Source organism: Empidonax traillii, unplaced genomic scaffold, assembly GCF_003031625.1.
Source record: "Empidonax traillii isolate 1590-97213 ecotype Southwest subspecies unplaced genomic scaffold, ASM303162v1 scaffold91:size2966241, whole genome shotgun sequence".
Taxonomy (NCBI): Eukaryota; Metazoa; Chordata; class Aves; order Passeriformes; family Tyrannidae; genus Empidonax; species Empidonax traillii.
Window position 1 is genome coordinate 1,963,533 of NW_020955284.1, and position 18,962 is coordinate 1,982,494.

At 45.5% G+C, this 18,962-nt stretch overlaps 1 protein-coding gene across 1 annotated transcript in view; it reads right to left on the reverse strand.

Moving 5' to 3' along the window:
• Positions 1–1,144: 1,144 nt before the first annotated feature.
• CDH4 (cadherin 4) overlaps positions 1,145–18,962 on the reverse strand; it is a 421,930-nt gene continuing 404,112 nt past the window's right edge. The window contains exons 10-16 of the mRNA XM_027881637.1: positions 18,667–18,920; positions 15,169–15,311; positions 10,737–10,970; positions 9,436–9,669; positions 5,147–5,286; positions 3,069–3,233; positions 1,145–1,838 (exon numbers count right to left, since the gene is read on the reverse strand). Of these exons, the coding sequence (XP_027737438.1) occupies positions 1,632–1,838; positions 3,069–3,233; positions 5,147–5,286; positions 9,436–9,669; positions 10,737–10,970; positions 15,169–15,311; positions 18,667–18,920 (1,377 nt within the window). The 3' untranslated portion in view covers positions 1,145–1,631. The remainder of the gene's footprint in view (positions 1,839–3,068; positions 3,234–5,146; positions 5,287–9,435; positions 9,670–10,736; positions 10,971–15,168; positions 15,312–18,666; positions 18,921–18,962) is intronic.

Below are 18,962 nucleotides of genomic sequence, written 5' to 3' on the forward strand. Positions count from 1 at the left end.
ACACATCCATGCAGTCTAAATCATTTTACAAACATTAGACATAAACCCACTAGTCCAAATCAGTAAAGGAAAAATGTAATAAAAAAAGCTAATAACTATTTGTTATTGGTTAAACTGACCCTACATATAAACTAGGTAGTTTGCTACCATTTATAATACTGATGTTGAATTACGCCTGGATGCTGCGAAACCTCTTGCTTACTTGGCAATGCTTGAGCATATTAACCACAAGATACTTAATAGGCCCTTGTTGCACTTCTTCTCCAAAAAAACACATTTACTACAGATAGCAGCGCCTACCCATCGAATAGAAAGGACACACATTAGCTGAGTTACACGATGTTGTTGAGCTTTGGCTACTAATGCTCCAAGGCATTGACGTGATACTACACTAACTCCATACTTAGGGATGGGAAAAGTGTGGATAACCTGTCCCTGTCCTTCGCACTGCCTCGGCCTCGAGCGGAGCCGCCACACAAAACCCTTGCCTCACCCCAGGAGAGCAGCACCAGTGTTGGGCATCCTCGGGGATGCGGGACACCACCACCTCACCCAGCTGGTACGGACATCACTCGAGAGGTCGTGGGAGCCAAAACACGGCGATAGCATAAAAACAAACAGATGGGCCTTTGGTCATGTCACGATTTACTTTGTAGGGTTTAGGCAAGGGCTGTTGGAGATTTCTGTTGCAATAACCAAAGGCTTTATCAATGCTATAGTTCTATGCAGCTACATTGAGTGTGACCAGGGCCCAGCAGAGCCCCTGGTCGGTATTTTGCATCTGATAACACTGAATTATATACAACATGATGACTAGTTCACCACCTGCTGAGGCTTAAAGATGGCTGTTAAGATTTTGACTCAAAACATCTTCCCCCCTCCCTCCCCTTCTTTTCCACCCCAGAATGAGTCACCCCCTTAAAAAGAAAAAAAAAAAAAAAAAAAAAAAAAAAAAAAAAAAAAAAAAAAAAAAAAAAAAAAAAAAAAAAAAAGGCAAAAAAGAAACAATCTCCACAGTTCCTTTTTGTTAACTCCTTCCCAGCTAGAACTGGCTTAGGGTCACAGGGAGTGCTGCCCAGGATGGTTGTATGTTTGTTTTCATCACTCCTGAGATTGAAGGGAATCTGACACATGCACCAAAAGGCACTTTCAAATATATATATATATATATATTTTAAAAACAGTGCTTCTGTTCTAAGAAATTCAAGTTAAGACAGAGTGCCTTTCACTCTCTTTAGTCATAAAGCAGGTAAACGAGCAATATCCCAGCTGACATTAAAAAACCGAAACAACAAAAAGAAACCTGCAGCAGAGACAAGTGTTCATGCGAGACAGCTCAATATTCTAAGAAAAAAAAATGGAAAGGAAAAAGAAAAGAAAAAAAAAAGAAACCTCCTATAACACCACTAAAAATAACAATACAGTCAGCAGGGGATATTAATTAAAAAAGCTGCCACATCTGTACAGTTCTTGCTCCTGCATCGGCTCTTTTTGTTAACGTTGTCGTCTGTGGGTTTGTCGTGTTTTTTTTTTTTCTCCTAAATTTTTTTTTCTTCTTCTTCTTCCTTTTTTTTTTTTTTTTTTCTTTTTTTTTTTTTTTTTTTTTTTTTTTTAAATAAGATGAGGTCAGTTTAATCTTCCTCGCCTCCCCCGTACATGTCCGCCAGTTTCTTGAACCTGGGCCCCCAGTCGTTCAGGTAGTCGTAGTCCTGGTCCCCGGAGCTGGAGGAGTTGAGGGAGCTGACGGAGCCGGCGGTGGAGCCGCTGCCCTCGTAATCAAAGACGAGCAGGGAATCGTATGGGGGGGCTGTGGGGTCGTTGTCTGCTGCCCGCAGGCCCTGGGGGGAGCAAACACACGGTGTTAATACCCACCATGGGGTTTTATGGCGCTCAGGAAGGGTGTCTGGGCTGCTGGGATGTTGGAAAGCTTTCTGTTCTGGCCAGTGGGTCCTTTCTGGGGTTGCCTGTTGAGATTTCCAGTGGAAGAAGGAACAGCACACCCTTCCTCTCCTACAATTACTTTAATTCGGATGATTTTCCGTCCTTTAGGAAAACAAAATTAAAAAAATCACTCCTAGCAAAATTCTGCAATTAGGACAGACACGGGGTGTGAGATCCTGGGCGGAGGGTTGGGAAGCATCGCTGCTCCTGTGTGTTGTGGGCAGCAGCATAGGCAGGCCACGGAAATGGCCTCGGGATATGGAGAAAAAGAATTGCTTTTTTGCAGCCCAGCATCAGGGAAAGCCTGGTGGAATAGACCTGCAATAAAGCAAAACGCTCCACGTTTCCACCTTCAGAACCCTCAGCCTCTGTGTGGGGAGATGGAGCTGGTTTCACTGAAGTGAAAAGAGTTGGGATGCGTGTACAAGCGAGTCTTCACGAGCATGGATGTGTGTAAATGTGAGCGAAGGATGGGCAGGAACAAAGGAAGAAGGGGTTTTAATGATGAAAATGAGAAAAAGCACAGCAGGAAATGCATGTAATAATAGAATTAAATGGCTGTAACATTTATTTTTCTGGCTTTAGAAATGGATGGTATGCTTTGTCTTGGAGGAAATAATGCATTGATTGGTTTGTAACCACTCAATCACTCAAAACTAAAAACGAGATAAGAAAATACCAAATGGATAGATATTTTCTACAAGCAGATAGAGAAGCAGTAATCTAACATAAAATAAAGAAACCCTCTCTGATCTGAGATGAGCCTCTCTGTGCTGCAAATTCTTTGAGCCTTTACACCAAGCAGAGCTTACTAGTAAGGCACAGACTGCTGAAATAATTACAACTCCAGGAGCCACAAATGGTTCCTTCTGTCTGGGTGCTGAAAAGTGTGGTGTTTGTGATATCCACAAGACAGAAATCTTGGGCCTTTTGCTTCCACTTTGGATTTTACACATTCAAAGCCTTTATTAAGCCAAGTCCTTTGCTCGTGCCAATACTTCCCCTGGCTTGCATCAGACTTCTGGTGTGAGCAACAGCATCACTTGGTCCATGCAGTCGGGGAAACCTGACTTTAGCTGGCTGCTCAAGCTTTTAAGATGTGACACAGGACACCCTGCAGAACATACCTCATTAATAAAATCACCAATATCCCCTGGATGTGGGATTACTGGTCTGATAGGATACTGTGGTTCAGCACCAATAGGTCTTTCATCCACCCTTCTGACTCCGGGTGTCTTGTTCAGCACGTGATCCATGGTCTCTGGCTGCTGGAGCTGGCTTAAATCGTAATCCTGTGACAAATAGGAAGGCACAGTGTGAAACCAAGGGCTTTTTATTCAGATCATCTGCTCACCCAATGTGCAAACAAGTCGAGAGGTGTAATTCTGTTTCAGCTGAAATTTGATGGCAAATCTTATCCACAGGCATGCAGCCCCTCTATCTAAATTACAGATGAACCTGAACTCTGAGTAGCTCATAAAATTGCCCTCCTAAGAGTGTATCTTGTAACATAAGTTAAATCAAGTATTTAAATATTTTCTCAGTATTTCCCACAGCGCCGAAATATTTAGGACAAAAACTGGGCTTTTGTGTGCATGTGCAGAGGTGTATCCGTAACTTTTTGATGAAATACATAATATAATGTAGAGACACAGCGTTGGTAGACATATTATTGCAATTACATTTCTGCAGAAGCAAAAACATTAAAATGTGTATTGCATTTATGCATGTAGGCCTTTCAAAGTAATTATGCTCTTTTTGCTTGTGAAAAATCCCAACAGAATAGGTTTCTATCACGGAATAAGAACCAGGTAATATTTCATTAAAAATGTATTCATGTAGGTAATGGTGTTTTGCTGTTCTTCCTTTGCTGTTATTTTTAATGAATACTTCCTAAAATATTTAAGCCTACAGTGTAGTTGCCTGAAATCAGATACTTCAGCTAGTTGGAATGCTTATAACACTACTTTCCTCCACTGGTAAAACTATCCCTGTGCTCAGACGGGGATGATTGAAACTCCAGGAGCAATATTTATAAATAACTTGACAGTGACAAGAAAAAAGAAATGCTAATTGTGAGGATTTCTCTGTGGAATAAGAACTTCCCAAGGTTTGGGTAAGTCCCTGCCTCAGCTTGTCATGGCAGCTCTCAACAGGCTCACCCGCTTGCCTTCGGATACCACGGCAGGATGTGCTGCAGGGGTTTTGTGGGCTCCTTGAGCACCAGTCCCAGTCACTGACCTTGAACCACTCAGTCCAATTCAACAAGCAAGAATAAAGCCATTATATGACGTGGAGTCACACAATTTGCACGGCCATCATATCTGAGAGTGTCCCGAGCTCTTTACTGGCCTTAGGCAGGAGTAAAAGACCAGCAACTTACAAACATGAGCTACCAAACTTTGCTATTTTAGCACAGGAAATACATCAGTAGCAGTGGAAAAGGAGTGCAGGCCAGGGAAGTTTTCATGCAACATCAGCCTCGGTGTCTGTGAGAAGTGGCACCGCAGAAAAGCTGACGTGTTCAGGCAGCCTGTGGCTCAGGGCTCTGTCACCCAGCAGAGCTTTGCCACCGCGTGCTCCGTGGTGAAAGAGAAAATCCCCAGATCTGTTTGGACATTTCTCACAAATCATGTTTAGAAATTAAAGGAAATTAAAGGTACATTAGAGAGGACTAAGTAAATGCAGGGAAAACCCATGGAAGCTCAGGGCTCAAGCAAGCCAAGCCAAGCGCCTGCAGCCACAGGGCTGGGGAGGGTGGTGACTGCTGGCTGGTTTTATGATGGTCTCTGATGGGGAATGGTAAAATACACAATTTCAAGGACTGAAATAACAAAAATACTATTTGAACATGAGTGTCAATGGACTGATTTACAGTCCTTCCCCCAGGAAGCTGCCCAGGGGGTAGAAAAATCCACGTGTGTTGCGAAAGACTGGGGGGAGCTGGATGCACCACCACAATGTGCACCAGCCTCCTGGCATGGTCCTGCTTGCACAGGAAGGTGTCCCAGTGCTGAATCTCCTGGACTTGCTGGCTCTCACCAATGTCCACACCACACTAGGGAAGCCAGTAAAGCTGCCTGGTCATGAACAAGGAGGACACAACCCTTTGCACGTGCTGTAGTGAAAATAACGTGGTTTCTGCCTTTTTGAGCGTATAGATTGCACAGCTCCTCCTCGGCCACAACCCAAAGGCTCCTCTCACCTGGTCTTCCTCTCCACCTCCTTCTTCGTCGTACTTGAGGATGTTGTCCCTGACGTCGTCCTCGGGGTCGATCAGGAGCTGCTTGGTGTGACGCTCCTTCTCGCGGCGCTTCATCCACACCACGAACAGCAGGACCATGGCTGCAACGGGGAAGAAGGGGGGTGAGCTGGGACCTCCTGCACCACGAGGACATGCTGGAGTGTCCCAGCACCTCACCTGCCCTTGTCCACTATGGAAAACCTCACTGGGAATAAAATGTTATTGTACTGCACGTTCTGATTTTTCAAAGAGAGATCAGTGAGAGACGTAAATGCTGTGACAGGTCTGCACTGCAAACATTTCTTGAAGATCCCGTCACCAACGCTGATTGAGATGATGTTTATCAGGAGTAAAACACACAATCAAAGGAAAACAGGAAGTGTGAAAACTGCGGCTTTCTGAAAATATTCAGTCTAAATCCTGAATTTTTAGGATTAGATTTCCACCTTTATTTTATTCAGGGGTATAAAATAAAGACAGAAGGAAGAGAGTTGCAGAGAAGGAAATGGGGACAGATACCCAACACCTGTGCACAAGGTGCTGTTCCAGCAGTGTGACACAGGTTCAGCCTGTTCAGGTCACAAGCCCTGAGTGTGACAGTCACTTTGGTGCTCTCTACAGTTGGCCAGGCAAGACTGATCTGGGAAGGTTGCACAACACTGGGTCCTATAATCCAATTTGGGCTCCCTTATATTCTTCTTTGGTCCATGAGGGAAACACTTTAGACTTCCCAGCTTACATTAGCCAGGACATTAGCGCATGCATTTGGCCATCAACTTGCAAAGCAGATCTCAGATCATCTGAAATCCCTTCAGAAAGCAGGGATAGCTTTGCAGAACAAGGGAGAGCAAATCTGGTAGCACACAGCCAAGCTCCTCAGGCATCAGCATTTGCATGCCAGGCTTGGCTAATCTCTGTCAGTACAGTAACAGGGACAGATGAACAGTTCTTGAATCATGTGAAATTTTTTCCCTCCTTGAACAGCTTTACCCACAGGGAACACTGGCTCCCTGCTCCACAATCTCACCCTCCAAAGGGCCTCCCGCATCCCAGGGGCTGTGTTCTCCCTGAGAATTACTGCATGGAAGTTGATATGGGAACTTAAGTCTCCATTAACATAAGGCAGCCAGACCTTGTCTTCTTCAAGAACCTGTTAATATGTTCGTTTTCATTCTCATACTCAGTAGCTGCAAATAATGTAATTACAAATGAAGTTAAGCCTGGGCAGCTGATGCAGTTACACCTCCCACTGTCTGCTTTACCCTCCACTCTCCATGCAAGCCCCACAACAAGTTGCAAAAGTGGCAGTCTGCAGGAGAAGGGAGCGATGGGTGGACAGTGGAAGTGGGAATGTGTGGCCCAGGCTCATTTCACCCGAGTCAATCCTCAACTGTGGCCAAGCCAGTGCAGCCAACACAAGCAAACCCAGGCAGGATGTGAGATCCCAAACTTTTGTGATTCTCAGCTGAGACCAGACCCTCGGGGACAGGGCTAGGCAGCCCAGCTTGCAGCCCCTCCACGGGAGGAGGTGGTTAGGAGGATCCCAGCTATTCCTCACAGCATCAAAGTGTTTATACCCAACAGGAATTCAGGGAAGTAAGCGGAAAAGGACCGGACAGCTAATTACTGCCATTGTGTGCCAACTGGCGGCCATCCCCACCTGCCAGCCAACAGAATTGTTTCCAGATACTTCAACATTTCTTTAAGGCTTATCCCACATCTATTCAAGACAGTAAAAAAGAAAAGGAAAGAAAATGTAACTCTTATCTGCAATATAAAACCTCAGCTATTTAGCAGACTATTGAAGTCCCTTTCTCGTTGTTCCTTTTCAAGTCTCTCACAACAAGATACCTGACTGGTCCACAAAGACAATATTATAATGGTTACTGAGGTTTATCTTTTTATTTCTTTTTTTTTTTTTTAATGATACTTTTCTCATGCACTTGTGGAAAAACTGTGCCATTAACGCCTTTACAGCTACCTTGGAAAAAAAAAAAGACCTTCAAAGTGTCAATGGTGGATATAGTGCACTCTCCTTCCTTTTATTCACTCTGCAGAATGGGAAGTGCTATTACTGCTGTTAGACCCATTTTCACTCTGCATGTAGTTTTCCTTGAAATCTATTGTCTTCACCCTTCACAATTTTTTACTGCATTGCTCTTCTAAACGTGTTATTTGTGCAGCTAATACATCAGGTAGCAAGAAGAAGAAAAAACCCCTTTGAGCAAAGGTAAAGGCAGAAGCTTCCTTCACAGGAGCAATCTTGGATCGGTCCCCTTGCTGCTTCTTCCTTTTAAAGTCATCAAACTTTGACCTGCTGACTCTAAAATGGACAAATAGCACAAAAAAATCCCACATCTGCCTTCTTCTAGGTTATTGTTTAGAGGTCATGATATGAAACAGATAGAAAGGAGGCCAAACACTGGGAGGATGTAACAGTAAAACTGCTCATTGCAAATTACATTTTTCATCGCTGATACAGTGCTTTGCAGCTCTTGAAGATAAAAAAAAAAAGTCAATTAGAATTACAATGAATGTAAAAATAAGCTTTTGTAATAAAACCCGTAATTTAAAATGGGATAATGTATCTGAAAATGGAAAGAGGGATCTCTTAAATCAAATGTCCTTCAGCTGAAGTTAATTTCAGTCAATAGGATTTTCAACTGTTCTAAATCGTATTTTAGCACTGGATTTGTACAAGAGCAGCAAAAAGAAGACCTGTGTTTAATCACTTCTGTGGCTCCAGTGCAAACTTCGAGCCCAGGGGTCCCATCACACCTGCACTCCCCAGTGCACTGGAGGTGGTGGGGCTGACGAAATCCGTGTCTTCATCTGATGTGCATTCACCATAAAACCCCCTTTGCTGAAGGGAGCAGCCAAAGCATTTTTCTACTGGGACCCCACACCCAACAAAGGAGAGGAATTGAACATCATGGCTGGGCACAGGGATGTTCCCATGGGCTTGGCTGGGCTGGGTGAGGAGCGGGGTCTGCGCAAACACCCTGTTTCTTGCTCACTCTCCGGCCTGATCCAGTAGATGAATTATAAACCAATACATTCCCATCACTGGCCCAGGAGGGTGGATGTTTGCCCAGGGATGACCCATTCTCTTAATGCACCGGATCATGTCCCCATTAGGTGACATTTGCAGCATACGTTGCTCTGTCTGCTCTCTGTTCAAACACACCAGGGGTAAATATTAAATGTGATTTAGCACCGTAACTCCTATTAGTTTTAATGAGAGTCTCATGGATTCATCCTGTGCTTCTTGATGAATATTTACCTCATTGTACATTTCAGCTCTTGTTTTTATCTATTCCTACTGTGCCAACTCCTGCTTGAAGTTATAATGATATCATTTTTATTTTTAAGGGTGTGCACACATGGCTATTGGTAATGCTCAGGACTGACAGCATTGCTGGGCAAAAGAGATGGTTTTGCCTCAAGCAAAGGGATGGCCACCCCTTCTCTGTGATCCACCCCCAGCCTTCCACTGCTCCTGACAAGCTGGGGATCCTACCTCTACACTCACAATCCTCCATGATTAACCAATCTGAGGTCATTTTACAGGCAATAAGAATATCTACTGCTCTTCTTCTCCTTGGAACAATCAGAAAACCACAACTATGTGCTGGCTCTGCCAGGGACTAGCCAGACTCTCATAAACAATGGGAACCAGTATAGCCATAGCCAGCCAGGGACCTGAGAGCTATGGGGGAGAGTGTAACAGGATTTGGAAGAGTCCATCACATTTTCCTGCAAAATGTGGAGAATCTTATCACACACACTCCCTACAAGTTGCTGTCAGGTATAATGAAGTTTGTAAAACTACTGTAAGTCTTAGAAAGACAAGTCTGACACAGGCAGAGCTCAATTTGCTGATGCTGCAGGGAAGGAGGTTCGAATGCAGATGTATGAACCAACCCCACAGCCCAAAGTTCAGGGATCTGGCCTCTGCACGGAGCTTGAAAAATACCAGCTATAGGAACAGGACAACAGGCAACAGGCTGGGAAACAGGAAGGAGGGTAGATTTAGAGTAGATATTAGGAAGAAGTTCTTTACTGTGAGGGTGTGAGGCAGTAGCATAGAGAATGTGTGTCTACACCATCCCTGGAAATGTTCAAGGTCAGGTTGGATGAGGCTTGGAGCAACCTGGGATAGTGGAAGGTGCCTCTGCCCATGGCAGGGGGTTGGAATGAGATGATCTTTAACCATTCTGGGATTCCATGCCAGCCCCTGCAGTACTTACTCAGTAAGATGATGATGCAGATCAAGATGGCAATGATGGCCCCCGTGCCCAGCCCTGCAGCGGCCACGGCCCCGATGGTGGTGCAGTCGCCGTTCTCGTCGCACGGACACACCTTCACCTTGATGACAGAGGTGTTGTACAAGGGGGGGTTTCCTGAGTCTGTCACGATGATGGGCACATCATACACACCCGCCTCCAGGTACATGATCCGTAAACTGAGCTGGGCGTAATCACCTGGAGAGACCCAGATGGACAGACAGATGACAGACACTCGTAGAGCCTTGCAGTCACACTTGTGCAGGCTCCTCTGCAATGAGCAGAGTCCTGAAGAAGAGGCTCTCAACAACACACCCAGGCAGGAAAGCTTCAGACTTCTGCCCTAACAGTCTGGCCAACAACCAGCCTGTGCTTTGCAAACTACCGTGTGTTTTCACTGCTGCACTAACCTACCTTGATGCCATTTGCAATTCCAGTTGCCTGCGTTCAAAATGGCATCAAATGCAAATGCAAATAGTAACACATGGATAATGCTCCCTGAGGCTAGGCTGCCCCTGGCCACTGTGGAGGTTATGGTTTCATCCACCCTCCCACCTCGGAATTTCTGGGAAGCCCATTGATGACACGCTCAGCCAGGTAATCCCACTGTGATACAGCAGGGATTGAGCCCTGAGCTGCGAGGGCACAAGCTGTTGCCCCTGGTCTGGCAAAGGGTGCCAGACCTCAGCAAGAGCAGCCAGCTACAAAGCCAAAACCAGCCCATAACTCCATGACATTTTCCATCCTCTGTTGAAACTACCAATAAGCAGAGCAATTAGGGCCATTTGTGGTTGCATGCCGCAATATAAAAATCCTTCACATACTGGTAATCTTCACACTTACCTAGCCCTCCTGGTTCCATGGTAAATTAAAAGGCTGCCTTTATGCAATTATGGTCAGAGAAATGAACATTGATCCTGATTGTGGCTTATGACAATTACACTGGAGGAACATAAGGAAGACTGATAATAGCTTTTTTCCCCTTGGCCATTATGGATGATTTATACTCTGTTCACCACTGATAACTGTTCATAATTATGAACTGCATTAAAAAAAGCCAAGTGCCAAGGCTCTTAGAGTTATGCTGCAGGTCTGATACAAATCATTCCTGATTAACTATCTTGTCTATAAAGTCAGCCATAATGTGCTTTGAAAAAACAAAAATCGGATGAAAAAAAGTAGCGAAGTTTGGAAGTTGGAAACCGCACGTGGCCTCATTAGTGAACGAGAGCCCAAATGTCCTCAGGATTGCCTGCCCCATTTACCATTCAGCCGTGTTATGGTCCAGTTCTTCCTCACCGCAGATGGCACACTTGGCAGCTCGAAGACGAAGGGCCCGACGTTTGGATCGATGTCAGCGTCCGCGGCTGTGATGTTGATGACATTCAGGTTTGGCTTTTCACAGATCTGTGCCTCCTTTGGCAGGAGCTCGGGAGCGTTGTCGTTGATGTCGATTAGGTAGATCTGCAGGGTGCCAGTGCCGCTGGCGGGGGGGATACCTGCATGGGGGGAGGCAGAGCCAAACACGGACCCGTGGCCGTCACTCGGGAAGCACCGGGATCAACGACACCACGGACCCGCCCCCTCTCTGCCTTCCTATTTCAATAAACCAGGTTATTCACCTTCCCTCCTTGGACCTTATTAGGGACATACTGCACTTTCATGGTCCCTTGCTTTATGAGGTGTTATTAAGACTTCCCCAAGCCTCCTAATGTTTTTTTTCGCTCCTGCAGAATGTGGAGGTTGAAAGAGTCCTGAGGATCTGTAGCCTACAGTGATGTCCTTAGTCAAACTAAAGTTACAAGCAGGTGGTGCCAAGCTGCTCCTGCAAATCTTGGTAATGGCTGTTTTGAAGAAGAAAAAAACATTAGCAAAATAGCTGACAAGAGGAAGAAGAGGGCTTGGAGGGGTAAAAACCTCAAGCAGTGTAAACTCTTGGTCAGCATTTACTGTAGCACCTGCTGGCCAGTTACAGATCTGCAGAACATTAAACTGCTTTAAAGAAAGCCCAGCTCTCCAGCATGTCCCACATCCCACTCCAGATTTAGTGGTGAAAGGTCCTTGCTGGCAGCCTACAGTAAGAGTCAATTCCCACTGAACATGTTGGGTGATGCCACTGACCCCTGACAGCAGCTGATGTCCCAATATACAGTTCTTCATCCTTTCTATGTCTGTCCCAACCAGCACAGATTCTGCAGCACAGCAGTCCTGGTCCTCCAGCCCCTCTCTGATGGAGAGCCAAATTTGTCTGACTCACGAGCAGTTACACAAATAATACTTGTCCTGGCAGGAGGGAGCAGCCTTCCCAGAAAATGGCTCAGTATTTTTCATTTCTCTCCCCACACATTTCTCTGGCAGCTGTGTGTTGGTCTGCTCGCTGCCTGCCTCCCTTCCCACAGTGTTGCTTCAGCAATTATTTTTTAAGTATGTATTTTCAGTCCTGGCTTTTCCTCCCAGTGCTGGATACAAAGCTACAAACACCACTTCCCCACCAGAATTCTGCCTCCACAGACTTTCCTTCCTACATTCCTTTCTCCATTTCCCAAGGGAGCCATGAAAATTCTAAAGGAGCCCTGGAAATGCTTCTTTCATGGTTCCTACATAAGTTCTTCAATTACTGATCTCATCCTTTCATCTAGTAAGCACGGGGGTAGGTGCTTACCCTCCAAAACAATGTCTTTTGATCAGCCTTGAAAGGTTCTGGAGAGACACATAGACCATCAGGACACTGGGGCTAAACATGAAAACTGACTTTCGGGATGAAGCAAAGTGATTTTAGTGCTTTCACATTACCCAGAATATCTTCTGGGATAAAAGCAAGGCCCCCACTGTAACCTCTGAGACAGACTGAACACAAACCCTCGGTCCTGAGAGGCACTAACTGGCACGTGGCTGAAATAACCTGCAATTGCTGCACATACAAATGTGGTTTTGTGGGGCTATTGAGTATTGTTGGGCTCTGTGTCCTGGTACTTTTGTTGCTTTGTGCTCCTGAGTGCAGTTCTGGGGCAGTTTCAGGAGAAATGAAAAACAAACAATTTTTTAAATGGCCAAGTGGAAGCATGGAACATTTCACATTATTTCAGCTGTCTTCTGTGGAGAGAGCAGGGACACAGATAGAGCAGGTTCTGATATAAAATGAAGGATTCTTTGATTTTATGCTCAAGATGAGGACTATGACAGCATCTCTGACTCCACTGGAGAAGCTGGTCTGCTCCCTGAAATTAAGACTGAAATACTAATGACAAAAGAAGGAGGAATACACAACCTCTACATATACATTTAATTTTTGCATTCTCCTTCACTGCCTTTTTTACAGTGCCAGAGTCCACATTCCTGCAGAAGGGCATAAGCCAAGGTTTTCATGTTCAGCTGCAAGCAGGAGTCACTCACATCCTGCCTGTGCAAAAAATTCTAACGAACTTGGGCCACTGTCCTGACAAATCATGGTAGAAATGAAGTAAGCTGTGCCTGTGGCTGACCAGCATCTTCCTGTCACTGAGTGCAGAGAAGCAGGAATGTGCACTCAGCCTGTTTTCCCACAGTGCTGGGCCCCATGGTGAATTCCCATGAGGTCCTCTGATATTGAGGAAGGGGCAGGAAGGTCTTCCTTCAGAGACAGACTCTCTCTCACCTATTTAGCTCCCTATTTCATGAAACCTGTTGGAATATGATATATTCAACTTCTGTGAGCCTCACTGGGAGACTGGTTGAAGGGTTCAAACACCACCAGGCTCCACACCTGTGTAGGCACAGCGTGGTCCAAGAGTCTCTCCTGGGAAGCCAGGTTAAAACTGCTGTCAATTAGGATTCCCCTTTTACCCCCTAACACTGCAGCCAAGACTTTTCCTAAAGTGAGTATCTTTGCACTATAGCCCAGGGAAAGAAGGAGAACACGTCCAAGAAGTATTTGGCTAAACTTTTTCTTTTCCATGTACTGAGAAGCAAAAAGAACTTCAAGGAAAAGGCACTGCTGCTTCCTCCAGAAAGAAAGAAAAATCCCCACCAAAACCCTTGACCCAAACCCTTTCTTTGATGAGTACGTGATGCTGGAGAATCTGGAACTTGGGAGAAATGTGGAAAGAGTCTATTAGCCTAGATGAAACTTTAGCTGTTATCCTAAGCACTCTAGACAGAATTTTAAATAAGGTGTTGCTTTATGTGCATTTTAATGGCTGCAATATAACAGTGATAGATTAATTTTTCAGACTAAAGAGATTTATCTAGGTCCTCATTTTCTGAGCTGCTGAATGATGGATGGATGTGGAGGCGCTGATGCGCTGCAGCATCAGCACTGAAGCCAAGGAAAGGGGTTAACTCCACATCAAATTCTACTAAGTGCCCAGGATTTTCAGATGGTGAGGATTTGGTTGATGGGTTCAAGCTCTACTGATGCTTTTGAGAACAACCTTGGCCAACTCATTTGAGCTGTTTTACCCTGCAGCTCTTGCAGGTGAATACCACTAGACCAGCTTGAGAATATTTTAGATTTCACTGTCCTAGCTGCCTTCGTGGAGGTGAAGCTTAAGACAGGGCAGTGGGACCAGTCCTACCATTCAAAGAAGAGGTAAAATGCACTTCTTGGTAGACCTCCTCAGCCCTGGAACTCTTCCAGCAGTTTCCCTCGCCCCTGTGACCTGGGATGCAATGACTGAAGTGATCTGTGGAACCCCAGAGGGAGGAAGCTTTCAATAGCCCTGCGAGCATCACCAGCCTGAGTGACAACAATATCTAACACAAACACTGCCCTGAAAGCACCTGCAGAGTAGTACACAAGGGTGCTCACAGCCGAGGCCAGACTTCACTGTGCTGCTGAAGGATGGCTCTGGTTTGAGTGAGTGCTCAGCACCCTGCAGCAGGAAGGCGAGGGTGGGAAAGGGGGAGGAAGGCCCTCTCGTGTCCCTGGGAAACTCCTGAGCCCTTGACAGAGCCTTTTCCACCTGGAGGAAGTGATGAATGAAATACCAGCATGGCCACGTTTAGGTATGGTGAGCAAAAATCATCAGCTTCCCCTAAATCAGGAAGAGAAATACAGGGCAGCAGACACGGGCTGCTTGCCTTGAGCGAGGCCAGCACTGTGGTCCTTAGTGCTAATCTGACCAAAAGCACTGAGTGATCTTTAATGAGTAGAGAAGAACAAGCTTTAACAGGACTTCTCCAAGAAAGAAGACACTGACTGGCCTCAGTGGCTCTGGTGATAAAGCACACCAGCACCCAGATGGGCAAGAAAGTGATCAGCTCTGATGACAGATAGACAGACAGACAGACACATAGTTCAACAGCTGGGCTTATATTTAATACCCTCCTGTCATCCCCCTACAATTATTTCTGGTTTCCTGATGGGAGGGCATCCTGAATGCTCTGATCAGTGCCTTTGGGATGATCCCCAGGACTGGTGTGCTCGGCAGTCCTTGGAGTGCACATCCCTTTGACATTTTTTTAAGTTCAGGCTACACCGCTATACTGAACTCCCCAAATCGATTTTCCATTTGTCCTCCCTTTCCCTTAATAACACTCTCCGTATACTGTGCACATTTAATTTACTCCAGCAATTTCCCGTCCCACTTTCACATTTTTGACCATAAAAACCTGGGAAAAAAGATAACTTATACTGACAACTCTGTCAGGGCATCATTTCTCTTAATGCATCACATTAGAGTCTTATTGAAGCATGAACAATGTGAAGCCTGGGCTCACCGTTGTCAGCCGCCAAGAATGTGGCCTCGTAGACATTATTCTTAATGTAGTCTGACTCTCGATCAAGGACAGCAGCAGTAGTGATCTGACCATTTGTGGCATTAATGTTCAGCCAGTTTGCAGGATCTGACAGCTTAGAGTATCTACAGAGAAAGGAAATAAATACATGGCAGTCTTTTCACTGACATACCCTTAATATTGCTCGAGATACGGTTTTTCTGGACTCCTGACCTGTGATTCAGAGGACCTTTGGATAACTGGTTTTGTTGACAAACACAACGCTTAATTGAGTATATGGTTTTTGACCTTTACAATTATTCAATTTCTTTTGTTTTAAAGGTTTTCCTTTCCACTCTGTGCCACTTACAGGCCAGTTTCCTGCTGCTAGGAGTGGTCATAGCCTGAGGTCTCTGCAGCCAAGGAGAAATGGGGTCTGCCATGACCATTGCATTTGTATGCCTGAGTTAGGGGATGGATCCCAGTGCTCTCCTTCTCCTGATCTTGCCCTTCCTAAAATAGGTACTGCTTTAAAGTCAAGGATATTCCTGTTTTCTGTCTATGAACAACAGTTTGGGAATGCCACATTGGAAGGATGCCAGCTTTCAGGCCACGCTTTTGTATCAGAATTGCATCCTCATCAGCAATTGCCTTGGGGACACTAATCAGAACTCACAGCTGCACTGAGGTGTGGACTCAAGGGTGAAGCAGTTTCAGGCCTGCTCTCATGCAATATTTTTACATGTTCCTGAAATAGCAGGGAAGATGATCCCATGCATGTGGGCGGTTTGAAGAGAGCAGCAACAAGGAATTCCCTTGGCAGTCCTCAGTATCCCCAGGGCTGGAAGGACTAGTTGTTTCCCAACTACTCAGCCAACTCACAGCCCATGCCTGTTCAGGCCCTACAGAATCAACTTTGAATGTGGTTTGTTTTGGGCAAACTTTTTCCGTGTTCTCCACATCAATGTGTTCTGTTCATCTTTCTTGCTTGTTTTCTTGCTTTATTAATTGCTCTTGATTTCTACCTCTCAGTTTTGTACAGTTTGAACTGAGATGGACCATTGCTATCCAACTGGAAGCTAATAAATGGCTGAACTAGAAATGACTGAAATATGCAAGCAAAAGCTGAGCTTATTTCATGGGTAACTCAGACCTGCTGATAGCTTTATATAATTTTTTTGTAGTTAGATATGCAGGTGAGAGCACTAGTGGCTTCTGGTGAATATCCCTTTCCAGAAATGGGCCGTTTGAAGCAAAATATCATAGGGAAACTTGAGCTGCATCAATTCATGTGAGCGGGAAAGCAACACTCAGCTGCACAAGCCCCTGCCAAAGGAAAGAATTACATTTTATGGAGCTAGACTCTTTGGGATGTTTTTATTTCATTTTAATATCACTGCTGTGAGTCTCCTGCCCTTTCTCTGCTAAATGACCAGGGATCCAGTTTCAAAGCTGGCTTTGTGAATGTACCTGTGGCTAATGAGGATAACTTGAGGTGTGACAGTGGCCACGCCAAGCTGTGCCTCACTGGAGATGCTCGTGCTTCCTTATCTTCTATTTGTAAAAACTCTATTTCATCAAAGACTATTTAGAGAGAGACTGAAAATTGTATGCAAGGCTCTGGCAGCTGGATCAGCTCTGCAGAATGCTTATCATGGATCTGTATAGGCTTAGCTTTTTGGGTATATTTTTTCCTAACTCACCAATGGCAACTGTGAAGTAAAAAATAAAATATCCTTTGCATAGCTCACAAAGACAGGACCCCAGAAATGCTCCACTGCTTCTTGCAAAGCCTGGGCATTGGCTGTCCTGATGCAAAGGGAGAGAGACTGTACTGGGTTTGGAAATGAAGTGCTGGTGAATACACAAAATGTGTGTCCTGGAAGCCCTAGGAAAGAAACAGTTCAAGTAACTGCCTGTTCACATTCCCAGAAAGTCTTACAAGACCCTACATGTGCGATGACAGGAATGGCAGGCGCTCGTTTGGATTACTGATCACCCACCTCCACCTTAGAGGGAGCACTCAATCAGAAAGGAGCTGTTCTCTCCTCTGAAAACCAGCCTTGGTACAGACATCAGGGAAATAAAGACCCTTCAAAGGCCAGTATTTCAAAAAGAACGTAAGAAAAATGGGCTTGTTAGTTAGGATGGTCTCTCTCCTCCAAAGTCACAATACCTGTCTAAAGACAACAAGAGGAGGCAGTGAATAAACTATCATTTTCTAGACCAGACAGCTCTGTGCCAGGTGAAATATTTCAAACTGTTCCTGACACAAAATGTCACAACTGATGTAAGTTTAAGTGGCCCCAGCTGCGGTCACATCGTCTACTTAGGTTTTGCCAAAAATACTACAGTCCTTACAGGCTGGGAGTAAAAAAGAAACAAATTTCTATGGATATAGAAGTATCCAAAAGCAGGAAATGCCATTTCCCGTCCGCACAGACAAAGCTGAAATAGTCGTGGAAGTGTCACAAGGACTCTCATTTTCACACACACTTTTCTGCCAATTATTTTCTGGTGGGAAGGCGTGTGAGTCTCTCTCCTGGACTGTGGATTCAGTCCCCCGTCTGCCCAGGTGGGACAAACAGAGTGAGTGACACCCTCCCGGTCACAGCACAGACTAAAAATGCTCTTAAAATGCTTAGATCCGACTTTTACAAAGCTAAAATTTTGCCAGCTAAATCCCTTTCAAAGGGAAAGCAGCTAAGGAGGAGGCTGTGCTTGGCACCTTGTCTGAAGAGAAAGGGAAGGTCAGAACGAATTGTACTTACTGAGAGCAGGGAAGGGCTGCTGGGGAGCCTTAGTGAGACACAGACCAAGTGTCAGTGGCCTGTGAATGGGTGTTTGACTGCTCAGGCAATACTGAACTATATGACACCTTAAAAGCCTGCCCAGCAGCTGTTTGTAACCTCCCCAGCCTTGCTCTGAACCGGGCTGACAGCTCTTCGAACCTAAATCCTCTGAAAACAACACAAGGCATGATTAAAAATCCCAGGCATTCCCTTCGAAAATCCAGGCCTAGCCCTTTCTGTGCCTCAGTTTCCCCACCTGTAACGCAGAAATTACAAAGCTGCCTTTTTCTAAACCTCTGTGTTTATGAAGTGCATGAACAACACAGGTCAGAGCATCCTGGGCAAGGCAGAGACAAAGGGTACAGCGCAGCCTTGACCTCTGTACCAACTCAGGAACCTCTTGTTATCACCTGCTTCATCTGAAGGTGTGATCTGCCCTATGGCAAGCCAGTAACATGGGATCCAACTCTGTCTGCCCCTCCAGACCCAGCTACTCACAGTCCAGCTTATCCGGAGCGGGCAGGATTGTGAGTTCACAGGCTTGCGGGGTACTCTGCAAGCACTCGCCTGCAAGTCAGGCCCTGCCAAGCATTTTATTCATATCACATCAGTCAGTTTGGAAATCAGCTTTCAGCTGCTTGGCTCCCCAAACTTCTGCAGCTGAACCCCCCACCTGTACGGGAGTGCCCTAGGCTGCCTGGTGTCCCACCTTACTGCCTGCTGCATGAAGCGATCGGGATCCACCGCTGAAAACGTTGTCAGGACTGTTCCTGTTGGCACCCCTTCCTCCAGCCTGATTAACTTGTGGTTCGTTGGGAAATATGGTGCTTCGTTGACATCTGTGACTGAAATGGTGACTCCTGCTGTCGACTGGAAGGACATCTGGATGCCGCTGGCCAGGGGAGCTTGGTTTGATACCATCACTGTCAGCATGAAAGCTCTGTTCATCTCGTAATCGACTGCCTAAAACAAACAAACAAGCAAGTATAGAGCCAAGCAGAGAAT